The sequence below is a fragment of the Mus caroli genome, chromosome 15 (genome assembly GCF_900094665.2).
Source record: "Mus caroli chromosome 15, CAROLI_EIJ_v1.1, whole genome shotgun sequence".
In the NCBI taxonomy this organism is placed as follows: domain Eukaryota; kingdom Metazoa; phylum Chordata; class Mammalia; order Rodentia; family Muridae; genus Mus; species Mus caroli.
In genome coordinates this window covers 3,711,207-3,725,689 of record NC_034584.1, presented here as the reverse complement: position 1 = coordinate 3,725,689, position 14,483 = coordinate 3,711,207, and the positions used below count along the sequence as shown (strand labels likewise).

The window sequence follows — 14,483 nt, the reverse complement described above, 5'->3', positions numbered from 1 at the left end:
TCCTTGGGTACTTTCTCTAGCTCCTCCATTGGGGGCCCTGTGATCCATCCAATAGCTGACTGTGAGCATCCACTTCTGTGTTTGCTAGGCCCCGGCATTATCTCACAAGAGACAGCTATATCTGGGTCCTTTCGCTTTTTTTTTTCAAAATTGGCAAACATTTAGGAGTATTCAGCAAACCATGACCATCTTCACGTCTATAATAATGAAAAGATCACAGGATGACATTTCTTCGAAGACACAAAGGTAGCTGAGGCTGACATCTTATTCCTACTTCCCAGGCACCACCATCCGGTCAGCACGGTCACGGTGTGCTAACAAATGCTTTCCCTCACCTATGTGCCACCATTTTGGGGATGGACAGAAACGACATGTTTCCCCTAGTCCCAGCACTAGAAACCCTGCTCAGCTCAAAGCTTTGGGACACAGGAACCAGGCCTTTGGTGCTTGCTTCCCTTTATAATATGCACTGAGTGATGGACACACAAGACGTGTCTCAAGTTTTTTTTAATTACTTTTTTAGGTTAGCACACAAAGTAGTGAGCTTTATCATAGCATCTCCATATAGATGTCCTTACTCTCCAGTCCTTTACCACCCCCTTCCTTGTGTGCCCCCCATAACCCCACTTCTAGATGATTCTCTTTCTTCAATTCCTAAAGCACCTTTTAATGTCTCATCAAATCTGTAAGACAAGACATGAGAAACAGGGAAACACACGAAGAGCCCTTCTCATCCCAGAGAAGCTGGCCAAGCCTGGGGAAGACACAGGGCGAGGGCAGCCATGGGTCTCAGGTAGTAAGCACGGGATACAAGGAGAAGTACTGATCAATTCTAAGGTCGGAAAGAGCTCCTCCAAGTGCTCTCTGAAGAGGATGGAGGAGTGGGAAGCAGGAGGAGGCTCATCTTGGAGGAAGACAAGGCCTTCGTGAGGCCCTAACAGTGCAGCAGGCATCTGTTTCTGGATGGAACATATTCCAGTGTGGCTAATACAGTGCTTCTTTAAGCCACATGCCCAAAGAACACCTGAACCCCAGAGGCCCAAGTGAGATGGTCAGCCTCAGAAGTCTGAAGGAAACCCGAGCTTCTGTCGCTAGCTGACTTTTCTCCCTACACTATTTTTTCTAAAGTGTTCGCTCAGTGCTTCCAGGTACTAAGTAAATACTGATGGCAAGTCCAACTCAGCCAAGTGCATTCAATTTTGTGCCTTACTTCCCTGGGGGGCCGGGGGGGAGATATACTTGAGGCTATGGTTTTATATTGCATGTGAACCCATACCTTGTTTTATGTTAAAATTACAGATTATCAATATTGAATCGAGTATGTCACTCAAAAGGGCCTGCTGGGTGATGCAGATATCCTCAAAGAGAACGGAGGGCTGAAGGAGAGGAAGACTGCATCGAGAGATGAACAAGGGAAGGGGTCAGCACAGAAGCTCAGCAGGGAATACCAAGATCCCCAGCTTTCCCAGGCCCCGAGTAGCGTTCAATTGTGGCCCCACTGCCTCCTAACTCTGTGACCTTCCCCAAGTCCTCGGTGCCTTTGTTTTTCTCAGCCACCACAGAGAGCCTGCTCACGCACAGTGGCAGCTATTACAGCAGCTTCTCTCATCCTGAGGGGTCTCAGTCACAACTTGTTCTCCCAGAAACACTGCCTGTGTCGCCCTGTCCAAAGGCACCCTACTTGCTCTGCAAGCCCAAGAGGGAGAGACGGCAGGCTCAGCCAAATCAGTCCCACAGGAAAGGACTTGAGGGCAGGCGTAGGGAAGAGAAAGATGGAGGTGACCAGAGGAGAAAGGGAGCAACAGAGAGGACCACCACCACCTTAGCCAACTGCAGAAGAGCTCTTACAGAGGGGAAAGATAGCTGAACTCACCGTGGCTAATCACCAAGTGCAATCCTTCCCCCTGTAACAGCAGAAACAGCAAGTGACCAGAACCTGTCTTAGCGAGGGAAGCAACTGAGGGCCCTTTACCCTCCAGCTTGCTTCACCAACACAGAAGGAAGCCCCAGTAGCTGATGTCTCTAGGAGTATCGTGACCTACAGGCCCACTACTGGCTCTAGAAAAACCCCAAAGGTGTAGGCTCACACTGATTCCGTAGAAGGCATGGTAGCCCTGCAGGGAGGGAAGCAGCCACTTCCAAAGGAGAAACTCGGTTGCTCTGAGGATCCAAGCCTCACTGGATGCCACATGTGTCAGGCTGCACCGTCAATGGTGGCTCACTTGCTAAGGCTCACAGGCTCACGGGCAGACCTGTGCTCGATCACAAAGCTAAAAGACACCCCATGCCCACTTCCATAGAGTTACCCTGGTCCTCATATTAGGGAACTGTTGGTGGTGGCTTTGAGGCCTCAAGGACCCAAGTCCTGGACGCATTAATGCAAGAGGGCACTGACTGCACTGACTTGGTTGTTCAGAAGTGCGTTCCCAAACTGTTTCATCTTTGACTCCCACTGAAGTCTATTTTATCAAAATGTCACCGCTTATACATTCCCTTGTTTGTTATTTATCAATTTTCAGAGTACAACAAAGCTATCAGAGCATTTCAGAGCCCGGTGTGTGGAAACACACCTTTCATTTCTGCAGAAGCAAACAGATCGCTGAGTTTGAGGAGCTCTCAACAAAAACCCTCCCCTCAGATACAAATCTATGCTGCTCTCTCTGATGACCTATCACGGAGTGGTAGTCACCTCTGTGTGGCTTTTCACAAGCCCCTTAAAGGCCTCAGGGAGACACGGATTCTTACCGGACTCTATGACAGTCTCAGTGCTGTTTGAAGGAACCTTCATCCAGTCCAGGAGGCAGGGCTCAGACCGAGATGAGCCGCACCATTTAATTACGTAGTCACAAGTCATGTTGGGGTCGTGACGCCAGGTGAGGAAGATCCTGTTTCCTATCCCCACCGCTTGCTCTACTGTGATGTCGTCTTCAGCAAGAAAAGAAAGATATTTTATTGACAGTCAAAGTAATACCAGAGGCAAGCCTCAAGAAAATGGGCAGTAGTTATTGAAGTTATTTCACTGAACACAAACTTTAAAACAGTGGTTAAACTAGGTAGCGATGCTTAGCAAAGAGATAATACTCTCTTACTGGAATAACTATAGAATCTACCTTTATTCATAAAATAAATCACACAGAAGCTGAGGAGAAAATATAGAAGCTTCTAGAATCTGATAGACACACAGTAGGATCTAGACTGGTTCTGGAATGTTCAGCATGGCTATGTGGAGGAAGAACCAGGGGACAACTAACTCTTGCTCTCCCCATCCAAGGTGAGCAGAGCTCCTGGGAGAGGGACAGGCAGAGCACATGCAGATGGACCATCCAAAACTGAAGAGCTGAGCATCTCCTTTCCAGGACCCCTGCATCCAGGGCCCAAATGCTGGGGGAGTGAGGGGAATGCAGAAGGGCTGACACGGCCATGCCATGAGGTGAGGTGAGCAGTGTGGGCAGAGGCATTTCCCAGACACCATGAGATACTGGGGTGGGGGTGGTGTGCACACCCTGGGGAGTGAACATAGGCACTGCTTGGCTGTGGGAGGTTTGCTTGTCTGTTCAGCTGGACCTGGGCCTGACAGATAGGTGAGGATGCAGGTGAGTCACGGAGACCAGAGTGGAGGACAGCCCAGCATGGCTAAGGAAGACAGGGGCAGTCTCCCATGGGGACAGGAGAGAAGAATGACTTCTTCAATTAATTTATACTTAAGGGTTTTGTTTAAAAGAAAAAAAAAGCCATATATAGGAAAGATTTCCAAATAAACGCGTGTTCATAGCGCAGCCTCCTGAACACAATCTGAACACCTGTTGGACGTAAGACAGCTCTTTTGGCTCAATGTGACTACAAAGCCATAATCTAACCTTGAGCTGGGGCTGTGGAGCCTCTGACTCTGGGCGTCAGAGTTGTGGCTCAGGTGTAACTGTGGAGCTGAAACCACAGTTTCAGCTGTGACTCTTCTTCCCAAGGGCCACTGGGAGCAGCGACCATCAGTGTGCTCCAGTTAAACAGAAAACAAAAGAGCTGCAGTCTGCAGAAGCACTGGGTACAAATGAGGGCCACTGGACAGGCGCCCGGCCCTGACCCCTGCTTCTCTGCACCACCACATGTCTGGGCGTATCCAGTCTTTGAAACAACCCTGCTACATTCCTGCTTCTTAGTTCTCTGTGGTCACTGCCTAGGACTGACAAACCAGGTCAGTACCAAGAAATAAAAAACCAGCTCAACACAACACTAAGAGACACTCAAGAGACCTAACAAGACTTTTCCTTTCTTGTAAAAAGTTCTTTCCATACTAAGGAAGCAACTGGAAGAGGAGCGCAAAATGGCCGTTTAAACTCCGGATTCAGCATAAAATCCAGCTACGAGGGAAGAGGAAAGGCTAAGGAGGTGGGGGCAGGGGTAAAGAAGGCCATCTGAGGATAAAGATGATCAAGTGTGTTATATATGTCTGTGTAAAGCTATCCAGTTCAAATGCACTAGTTTGTGTAATGAATATAGACTAATAATGTCCATGTAAAAGCCAAGAAGGAATGTGGTTTGTCATTGGCCGGCAACCTGAACAATTTAGAGGAAAACACAAAAAATTTAAAAATCACGTCATAAGGATTTTTGTTTTTCAAAACCCTTATTAGCCAAGCGTGGTGGTAATTCCAGCACTGGGGGTGCGGGGGGGGGGGGGGGGGGGGGGGGGGGGGGGGGGGGTGCGGGTGAGAGGCAGGTGGATTTCTGAGTTCAAGGCCACCCTGGTCTACAAAGTGAGTTCCAGGACAGCCAGGGCTACACAGAGAAACCCTGTCTCGAAAAACCAAACACCAAAAAACAAAAAACAAAAAACAAAAAAAAAACAAACAAACAAAAACAAATCAAAACCCTTATTAAAGATCTAATTTAGCTTTGAGAAATGGGGTTTTTTTAAATAAAGAATTTCTATGCTGGGTTTGGAGGCTGGAAAATCAGGAGTTCAAGGTCATCCCTAGCCACGTGGCAACCTGGACTATATAGACCTTCTCTAAAAACAACAACAGCAACAAAACCCAAACAACACACACACAGCAGGGTGGGGGGCATCAATTCACCACAAAGCTGCCAATTAAAATAGGTGTCTTCTTTCCCTGCCCTAACAGGGTACAAAACTAGACTGAAAACCGAAACGCTTACTTTTATTTATTTATTTATTTATTTTGGTTTTTGGAGACAGGGTTTCTCTGTGTAGCTCTGGCTGTCCTGGAACTCACTCTGTAGACCAGGCTGGCCTTGAACTCATAAATCCGCCTGCCTCTGCCTCCCGAGTGCTGGGATTAAAGGCGTGCGCCACCACTGCACACTAAAACTCTTACCCTTGAAAAGAAACTTTTAGTCTTTGGCTAAACATTTAAGCATTTCTTCCTAAGTGTACCGTCCACACCCAGAACTTTTCATACTCTGCGACAAAGTAATTGAATATAGTAATTATTACCTACTACACACTGTAGGTTTCATGTCGTTCCTGAGGACATCTGGGAGGCTGAGGCAGAAGACTGCCTGTTCAAGTACAGCCTGGTTATCTAGTGTATTCGAGGCTACCCTGAATCACATAGCAAAATCTTGTCTCAAGACAAAATAAAAATTAACGCTAGCTGCATCTCTCATTGGGCAGCAGAGTACTGGGTCCTCATAACATGCAAATATATGCATAGCATGCAAATTCTATGCACAGCATGCAAATAGCACAGGAAGGGCAGGAGACTCCTCCCATCAGGAAAGCTGATACCACAGGGTTTCTATCTCACCCCTATCCCCCATGCCACCCAAGCACTCACCATTTGGGATTTCCATACTAGCTATTTTCGAAGGTGGTGATGAGCCAGCAGAATTTCTTGCCACCACACTGATGATGTAGTCATTTTTACTAAGCTGTATCTCTGCTCTGTGTTGAGGATCAAAGATCTCCAAAACTGACTGTGTCTCCTCGTTCAATGAACATGATACATTGTAGGAAAGTATTTTTCCATTAGCTTCATTAATGGGTAAAGGCTACAGAAAACAGAGAAGCAAATTCTGTCACTAAAACCAGAGAAAAGTTCTGAGGTCTAGGGCTAAGCTTGCAATAAATGGTGACAGTAGACTATGAAGCCATCAGTTGTGTGAAACTCATATTTTAAAATCCTGGGGCAAGGTTAAACAAAAATGGAATGAAATACTGAAAAAGAACTACACTTGTGGCTAAGTATTGAAAGTACACAGAAATGTAAACATTAATAGAAAACAATGTTTATTTTTATAGTTCCAGGAGCAAAAGTGTAAGACACGTGGCCTGAAGGAAACGAAGCAGTGTGGTGTGGGGTTCTTGCATAGGTATTCTTCTCTCCCCGCACCCCCACATACCATGCGACCGTTACAGAAACACTAGGAAATCTACAAAACTTCAAAGAAGGGCTGGCAAGATGACTCAGTGGGTAAGGGTGCTTGCTGGCAAGCCTGAAGATCTAAGTTCAGTCCCTAGGCCCCACAAGGTAAAAGACCCAATTCCCATAAGTTTTCCTCTGAACACTATATACATACATTTATGAGATCAGAGTAAAAGGTTCAAAACCAAGGCCAGACGGTCTCAGTGCCTGGGGAATCAGGAGTGATGAGAAACATGAGGTTGGGAGATGGCAAAAGTGGCCAGACTGGGAAGCCGTGGCTCCCTGAACACATTTCTGTGGTGCTGTGTTTCGTATATCATTTCTCAGTACAGCTGAATACTACATAAGCAAGTAAAATTTGAAATATTCACCAAATCTAAGTCACCGTTCGTACATTGCACGCTTGGGCAAAATAAAAATCTTTAAGCATCCAAGAGAACAATAGATATTTACCTTCCAGTAGACGATTAGATTTTTTCCATCAGAACTCCACTCTCTCCAAGTATCTGGTCCCTTGGAAGGAGCTGGGAAAGAGAGTTAGACTTTGAAGATGCAAACTGTGAGGCAAGGGACAGTGTCAGTGACTAAAACGGAGGCGCTTGACACTTTACTCCAGGGTATCTGGGATGCCCCATAAAAGGTGGCTTCCATTTAGAAAATGCTTCAACAGAGAAATCCTAAAGTGAGATAGCCTCTGAGTGTCTACAGAGTACACGGGCCCAGAAAGCAGGGTAAGATGGATGGCCCTCAAGGCCATGCACTTGTTCCTCCCTGTCAACCCTCCCATCTCCCCATCAGCCATGGCATCACCCCACTCACTGGCTTCTGTGGTTAGATGTCGCTTCTCACCACTCCACCTGCTCCACTTCCAGAAAGTCTTGGAAGAACAACGAACCCGGAAAGTGTATGTCGTGTATGGATTTAATTTGTCCACAGCAACATGGTAAGCTGAATCCTCGGCTCCTCTGATTGTGACATTCCTCTGTTTGAAAACAAGTAAATATACATGGGTACTTATGTATGAATATGGAATACGCCCACACACGTTACAGATATGGGGGTATAAAACCATTCTACGCTTGTAACACAAACCAAATGGATGTCATACTAGTTTGCGATTGCAACAACAGAGTTCATAGTTTTTAGTTCTTGATGAAATACGACATTAAGAGAGTTGTGCTCCATAGTGAGTGGAGTGAGTACAAGACCGCTCTTAGGTATGATTAAGGAGAAGGGTTTTTTATTGCAGTTATGAGGGAGAGAATAGCTAGAGGCATCTGGAAGAGTCCAGAGTGAACATGGTCAGCAGAAAAGACCGGGCCATGGAGGGGGTGTGGGTGGAGCAAGAGACTGAGAAGAGACTGACACTCGGAGCAAAGAGAGCAAAAGTCTGTCGCCAAGACAGCTGAGCTGCGCAGGAGTCAGAGAAGCTGGGGGAAGGGAAGCTGGGGTGCTGTATGCCATCCTAACAGGTACTTGGAGTAAGGTCTGAGGGAACCTGGAGGCTAGCATAACCCTTCATATGCTAGTAGGCACCACAAGCATAGGCTAATGGAAGAGCAGCCTCCTCCGTCCTTTTGTGCCTGCCATCGGGAGAATGATTCCACCAAGCAAGCACAGACTGGGAACTCTCAGACTTGAGTCCCTGAGAGAATGCTGGTTTTTGTTTAAATGCCAGACTTCAGAAAAAGGATTTTCTTGGGACCTAACACATAGTAGTCAATTAAATACTGGTATGCATTTTAATCTGATTATTAGATCTAAATGATTAGGGTCAGTTAAATTATACAGATGTTTATTATTATTGTTATTATTATTATTATTATTATTATTATTTGATAATCAGTGAATAGCTAGTGACCATTAAACTTTGACACAATTTGGTAATTAGAGACAAGCTGGAAGATGAAGTGTGTTATTTCAAGGACACTGGGAACCATCCTGGGGCAAGTGTCCTGGTTTAAGAATGTATCACCTAGAGCCTCTATTATGTACTGAACATGTAGTAAATAGACAAAAGAAATTTAATTAATATAAATGAAGCTAAAATGAAGCAGTTTTACACAAGTCTGAGGATGAGTGTGCCAGCAAAGTCTGGGCTGCTCCTTACAAAGTGGCTTTTCAGGTCAAACTGTGCACTCACTGCTGAATGCTTTTACAGAAACCAGCGAGTTTCCAAATTAACATTCAGCTACGGTGCCATTTACTTCAGGATTACCACAAATTACAGAAGGGTACAGTATAGGTCAATCTAATTATTTAAAATGTATGAAAAAGTCCAGTTTTGACTTATAATTACCAATTTCAACTTGCTTCTACTGATGCGCTTAATAATTTAAAATTCCCTTCTACTTCCCTGTGCCCGCTAGTCAAAGGCTACAGTAAAAGATACTTTTTCACTCACAAACTTAATGAGCACTACCTACACGGAGCTGTTACACAGAACAGCAAAAGTTGAACTTATACTCTTTACTGTCCAGTAACAAATGTGCAAATGTAAATTAAAATGCTACCATTTCTTTGGATTGTAAGGTTTTTCTTGGCTTGGTGATTCTCTGTAATAAATGTTTGTAGAGTTTGTGTGTGTGTGTGTGTGTGTAGATATTTGTATGTATGTGTATATATATATATATGTATATATATATATATATATATATATATATATATATATATATATATATATATATATATGCATAAACACACACACATTTGCTTAAATATTTTTGAAATTGGGTTTTTTATTCAGAATAACCAAAAGGAAAGCTATGGGAGAATTTTACTTACCACTTCTTTCTTGGAATTAGCTTTACAAATTTCAATTTGACATAAAAGATTAATCTTTGTAAAATTTCCTGGTAAATACCAAGAAAATGTAACAACTGTTGAATTGATGTCCTTCACTTTCAAGGAAGTCGGATCATGAGGAGCAACTGTAAATAGAATTATAAAGATTAATGCCTTTAAACGTTTAAGTGTGGAAAAGGTCTCTCCTAGTAAGATAAACTAGAAGCAAAGTAGATGTGTATACAGTAGGGGCAAGGGAGGTGGGGAGCAAGGAGGTATTATTACTGCCAAAAGCCAAGACAGTCTGGGTGGAACCCATGGACCTGTTTGTTACTGTTGATATCATCTCAATGGCCTTAAAGAACCAATGTGCTTGAGGTTCTTTACCTGGTGTTGAGGATGCTAACTGGTGGTAAGATAAAGGAACCTTTACGAGATTTGTGTGTACAATTGGAATGACAGATACAGAGTAACTGACAGCCATGTGTACTAGGGGTGTGTGTGTGTGTGCACTTGCACATTTTAATGATGTGGACTGCTACAGGAATTCAGTGTGGCTCAGGAGGGGGAGTCTTACAATGGCTGCAGACTCTGAGGTTCAAGGGAAAAGCCAGGACAGGAGGGAAAGACTCAGGGCAGACAAACACAAGCAAAACCTTCAGTTCTAGTGTCACCTTCTGACTCTCAGATGAAACAGAAATGAGGATGGCAGGATGGAGTGACAGATAATAAGGCGGGGCTGGAGATGGCTCAGAGCACTTCATGTCAGTTCCCAGCACCCACACGAGGCAGCCCACAGCCACTTGTAACTCAGCTACAGGGGTTCTGACCCCCTTCTGGCCTCTGCAGGTACCGACATAAGTGGCACACTTAGCACGTGCATACCCACAGAAATAATATAAAAGAAAAATTGTTTTTATAAAGTGACAAAAGAGTAATCATATTGAGCTGAGTGTGGTGGCGCACGCCTTTAATCCCAGCACTTGGAAGGCAGAAGCAGGCAGATTTCTGAGTTCAAGGCCAGCCTGGTTTATAGAGTGAGTTCCAGGGCAGCCAGGGCTACACAGAGAAACCCTGCCTCAAAAAAAAAAAAAAAAAAAAAAAAAAAAAAAAAAAAAAAAAAAAAAAAAAAAAAAAAAAAAAAAAAAAACCAAACAAACAAACAAAAAAGAGTAATCATATTGGTGACAAACCCCTTGCTTGTACCAATGTCTTCCATGAGTCTCTGTGAGGTCTCAGGAGGTGGCAGAGCCTAGCATGGAGTTAGTTCACTGGGCTGATGGAGGGACAACCACAAAAAAGGCTACATGTATCCTACTTCTATTCTGAGCTGTGTTACATATTGGCAAAAAAAAAAAAAAAAAAAAAAAATACCTCAGAGCTCACTGGCACACAAAGAAATGAACAATTAATAGTGTACAATTTAGATGTCCCTCAAGGATATTATCCTAAGAAAAGCCAGCCTTGAATGCTTATACTGTGTGGTTTCACGTATACTATCCCCCTGGGGGTGCAAGACAGGTGGCTGGTGCAATCTGACAGAGACAGAGACAGTGATGGGATTCATCCGCCATCACAGTTAAGTTATACACGGCCCCACCAGCACGATGGAGCTTCCCCCCTACCCCCACCCCCGTCATCACTTCTGTGTGTTTAGACACACATCCTAGTGAACACACGCCACATGCAGCCGGCAATCCCTCTGGATTACTCCCTGGTGAACAATATGCACCAGGGTCACCGCTCTAGTTTGGGGGTCATCGCTGAGGAAAGACAGACGGATTCATGCACTTGTGACTCACTATTTTTGCAATGACTTCTGAGTCAATAAAGTATTTTAAAATAAATGCTTTCAAGAACTTGGCAAAAAAATAAAAGTTCAGAATTCAAGAATGAGTAAACAAAGCCATATATAGTTTTTATCTAAATGAGTCAAGTTTTTATCTCAACTCAAAAAAGGTCAGATTTAAAATTATTTACTTTAATTCTTACAATAAAAATTATAAATGAATATATTAATTAATTAATATAAAATTGAGAAAACCTCTAAAGAAAATAAATAGTAAACACTAATCCGTACAGTCACCTTTCAGGAGTTATTTTTATTGTGGTTATTTATAGACACTGCCTGGTAACAGTGGCTTACCTCTCTCAGTCACATTGATGACCACTGCTGACTGTGCCTGTCCCAGTGGATTGCGACCAGTCAGGGTGAAGTTATGGATTTCTTGGTCGGGATGCATTTGCACGCTTAACCAGTAGGTCTCATTTGTAAGTCCTTCAATCCTGTGAAATACTGCAGATTTTCCTGAAATGCTGTCAGTTAAAAAGAAAAACAATTTCAAGACCGTAAGATGTAAGTAGTTGGGGGAACAAGAGCAGATTTCTACTGGTCTTTATAAAGTCTGTTTTTTAAATTAAAGACTGATCAGAGATTCATAAAACCATGTGTGATATAGAAAACAGCCAAGCATAAACAAACCACTGTCTGCACAGACTATCAGAGGTACTTCCTTTTAGGCATCTGAGAGAGAAGGCCTGGAAGTGCAGCTGCATGCAGGTCAACTGCAGCTATTACAGTATATACGGTACCAAGACAGCAATGTGCCAGGACACTGCCCTGTGCCACAGTACATCCGTGACAATGGTGGCAATGTGCCAAGACACTCCTGTGTCACTCAACAGGTCCTTCCAGACTTTTTGCCACCAGCATTCTTTCCTGGTTGACATTACCTTTCAAACAGGGTGTATTCTGTATTTCGTGGGCCCACCAGTCCTGTTATCCTTCCTGGATACCAGCTACATATAATCTCTTTTAAGTCATGTGTCTCACAGCTCAGCTTCTGAGGAACATCTGGAGGATCTAACAGGAAGAAGAAAGGCAAAGGGGTTACCCGTGTCTTCCTCCAACCTACAGTTTTACAGTTTTGTTAAGTGGGATTTTTGCATAATTCCCTAAAAACAAATAGAAACACATTTCCATTTTGGATAGAGCAGAAATCATCACTGCTTCAGCAAGATGTGTTGTTATGGTTTGTATTGCATTCAAAACAAACCATATTAAGGGACTCTGAGGAGTTACTCTCAACCCAGCTCCTATGCAAACTCCCAACATCAAATGGAGAGATGAACTAAATTGCTTTTTCCTTAACCTTGACTTCAACGTATTCTAAGTCAAGCCCTGGGAATCTACAGTTTGAAACTGCTACCATGTCCCATCTATTCACACACTGTGGCTGAGAAAGAAGTATCAGATGCTAAAAGTCACAGCCTCCTCTCAGCTCACAGGAACCATTCCCCCTGGTTTTACTTTGGGGCAGAGAACAAAGAAAAAGGTCAATTCTGGGGAGGAAGGTGTGAAAACTTTCAAGTGGTATCGAAAACCATTCTAGTCTGGCACTTGATTAAACAAGATAACTTTGCATAGCCAAACAGATACAGATCCATCCAAAAGTGATATTTATGCAAGTATTTTTCATTTTTCTATAAAAGTTAAAAACAATAATCTGCCTGGTAAAATATTCTGTAGAAAAAACACTCTTTGAAGGGACTGAATTTTTCAACTCGTAGGTAGATGTCAACCAAAACACAAATTTTTCTATATTCTCCCAAGAGATCCCTGTAATGGTTTCTTTAGTTTAATATTTTTTATTTATTAATATTGGTTGTGTGCACGGCGCATGGGGCATGTGTGTCATAGAGCACGTGCGGCGGCCAGAGGACAATTAAGTGGGGGCTCGCTCTCTCTCCTGCTGCCTCTCTCCTTCTGTCTTTATGGGAGTGAGTTCCAAGGACCACACTCAGGCCATGGGACTGTGCAGCAAGTGTCTTACTCACTGACATTTCCCAGGCTCCTCTGCTAGTATTTGAGCTGACACTGAGGATGGCGAGGGAATGTTTGGCAGTCTTACAATTAATTAATTAAACAATTAATTAAACATTGATACGCTTATTTTGAAAGTTATTTTAAAGCCCAAGACAAAATTATCTACCACTCTTATTACATGCTGGAACTTAGAATAATTTACAGTGATGATAACTTTAGGGTATAGAATATACACATTCATCTATTCAAAGTCCAAATAATAAGAATGAATTGAAAAGAAACAGGAGTGTGACAAGAGAAAAGGAAATGAGAGGAGAATGTTCAAAATGTACCAATTCCCTTTGCAAAGAAATTAACTTAGAAAAGAATTCAATTGAAATTGGGTAAGTCTTGATTCAGATCATTTTTTTAATATACCAGTGAACGTAACATGTAATTATTTTAAAAAGCCATTAAGTGGTGCCATGGCGACACATAGGTTTAATTCTATGCTGTCTTGCTGAAGAAGACTTTCTATGAGTTTGAGGCCAGCCTGGACTACCTAGGAATTCCAGGCCAACCAGAGCTACAGAGTGAGACCATGTTTCCAAAACCCCCAAACATAACCAAACTGACATCAGAGAACAGCAAGCTGCTAATACTAAACTCAACCAAAGACAAAGGAGATCGTGTACTGCCACAATAGTCTACTAAGTGGGTCGTCGTTGTCATGTCGTAAGAATGAGAGTCTTCCATTGATCTACATTTGAATCTGAATGTGTTCAGAGGGGGAAACAATTTTAAAGGTCTTTTTTTTTTTTTTAAATAAATGGAGGATTAACAATATACCTTTAAGGGAGCAAAACAGAACAACAACAAAAACAAGATAGCAACCTTGATCTGGACTTTATACTAAAACCTGTCCTGGAAGTTTCTGACTCAGTCTGCCTGGTGGGAAAGGCTACTGCTGCACCGCCCTGAGCCGATGAACACCGAGCCATATTCTAAGCTTCCGCTGTTGCACACAAAGGTTGAAGCATGACTTTAAGGGTTCCACTCCAGTGCCATGCATGATAAAATATTAAAATGTTGTCTGAAATCACAGAGATGGAAATCACATGTCTATAGTGTGTACTCTCAATTTTTAACTTTTCTTTTGTTGGGAGATGGCGTCTAATGTAGACTAGGTGGGCCTGGGAGTGGCTGAGGAGGAGGGTGAGCTTGAAGTCCTGAGCCTCCTGCTTGTACTGAGGAGTGGCTAGGGGTGTATTACAAGCCTGTGTGCCTGCTAGTACCTAACCGATTTGGGCAGTCCTGGGAAATGACCCCAAGGCCGGTGCTCTCCCCACTGAGTTACTTCAGAGCACCATATTCTCATTTTTTAAACATTTTTGCTTTTTCACATGTGTGTGCGTATGCATATGATGTATTAAAGTTTTATTAGTTCTTGTTTTTATGTGTACCAGTGCTTTGAATATATGCTACATGTGTGCCGGCAGGTGCCAGAAGAG

At 43.3% G+C, this 14,483-nt stretch overlaps 1 protein-coding gene across 4 annotated transcripts in view; it reads right to left on the bottom strand.

Annotated features, from left to right (window-relative positions):
• Lifr (LIF receptor subunit alpha) overlaps positions 1 to 14,483 on the bottom strand; it is a 69,481-nt gene that overhangs the window by 13,013 nt on the left and 41,985 nt on the right. For all 4 annotated transcript variants that reach the window (XM_021183148.2, XM_021183147.2, XM_021183149.2 and 1 more), the window contains exons 8-14: positions 11,901 to 12,030; positions 11,314 to 11,483; positions 9,168 to 9,313; positions 7,203 to 7,365; positions 6,837 to 6,907; positions 5,796 to 6,009; positions 2,746 to 2,925 (exon numbers count right to left, since the gene is read on the bottom strand). In XM_021183148.2, coding sequence (XP_021038807.1) covers positions 2,746 to 2,925; positions 5,796 to 6,009; positions 6,837 to 6,907; positions 7,203 to 7,365; positions 9,168 to 9,313; positions 11,314 to 11,483; positions 11,901 to 12,030 — 1,074 coding nt within the window. The remainder of the gene's footprint in view (positions 1 to 2,745; positions 2,926 to 5,795; positions 6,010 to 6,836; positions 6,908 to 7,202; positions 7,366 to 9,167; positions 9,314 to 11,313; positions 11,484 to 11,900; positions 12,031 to 14,483) is intronic.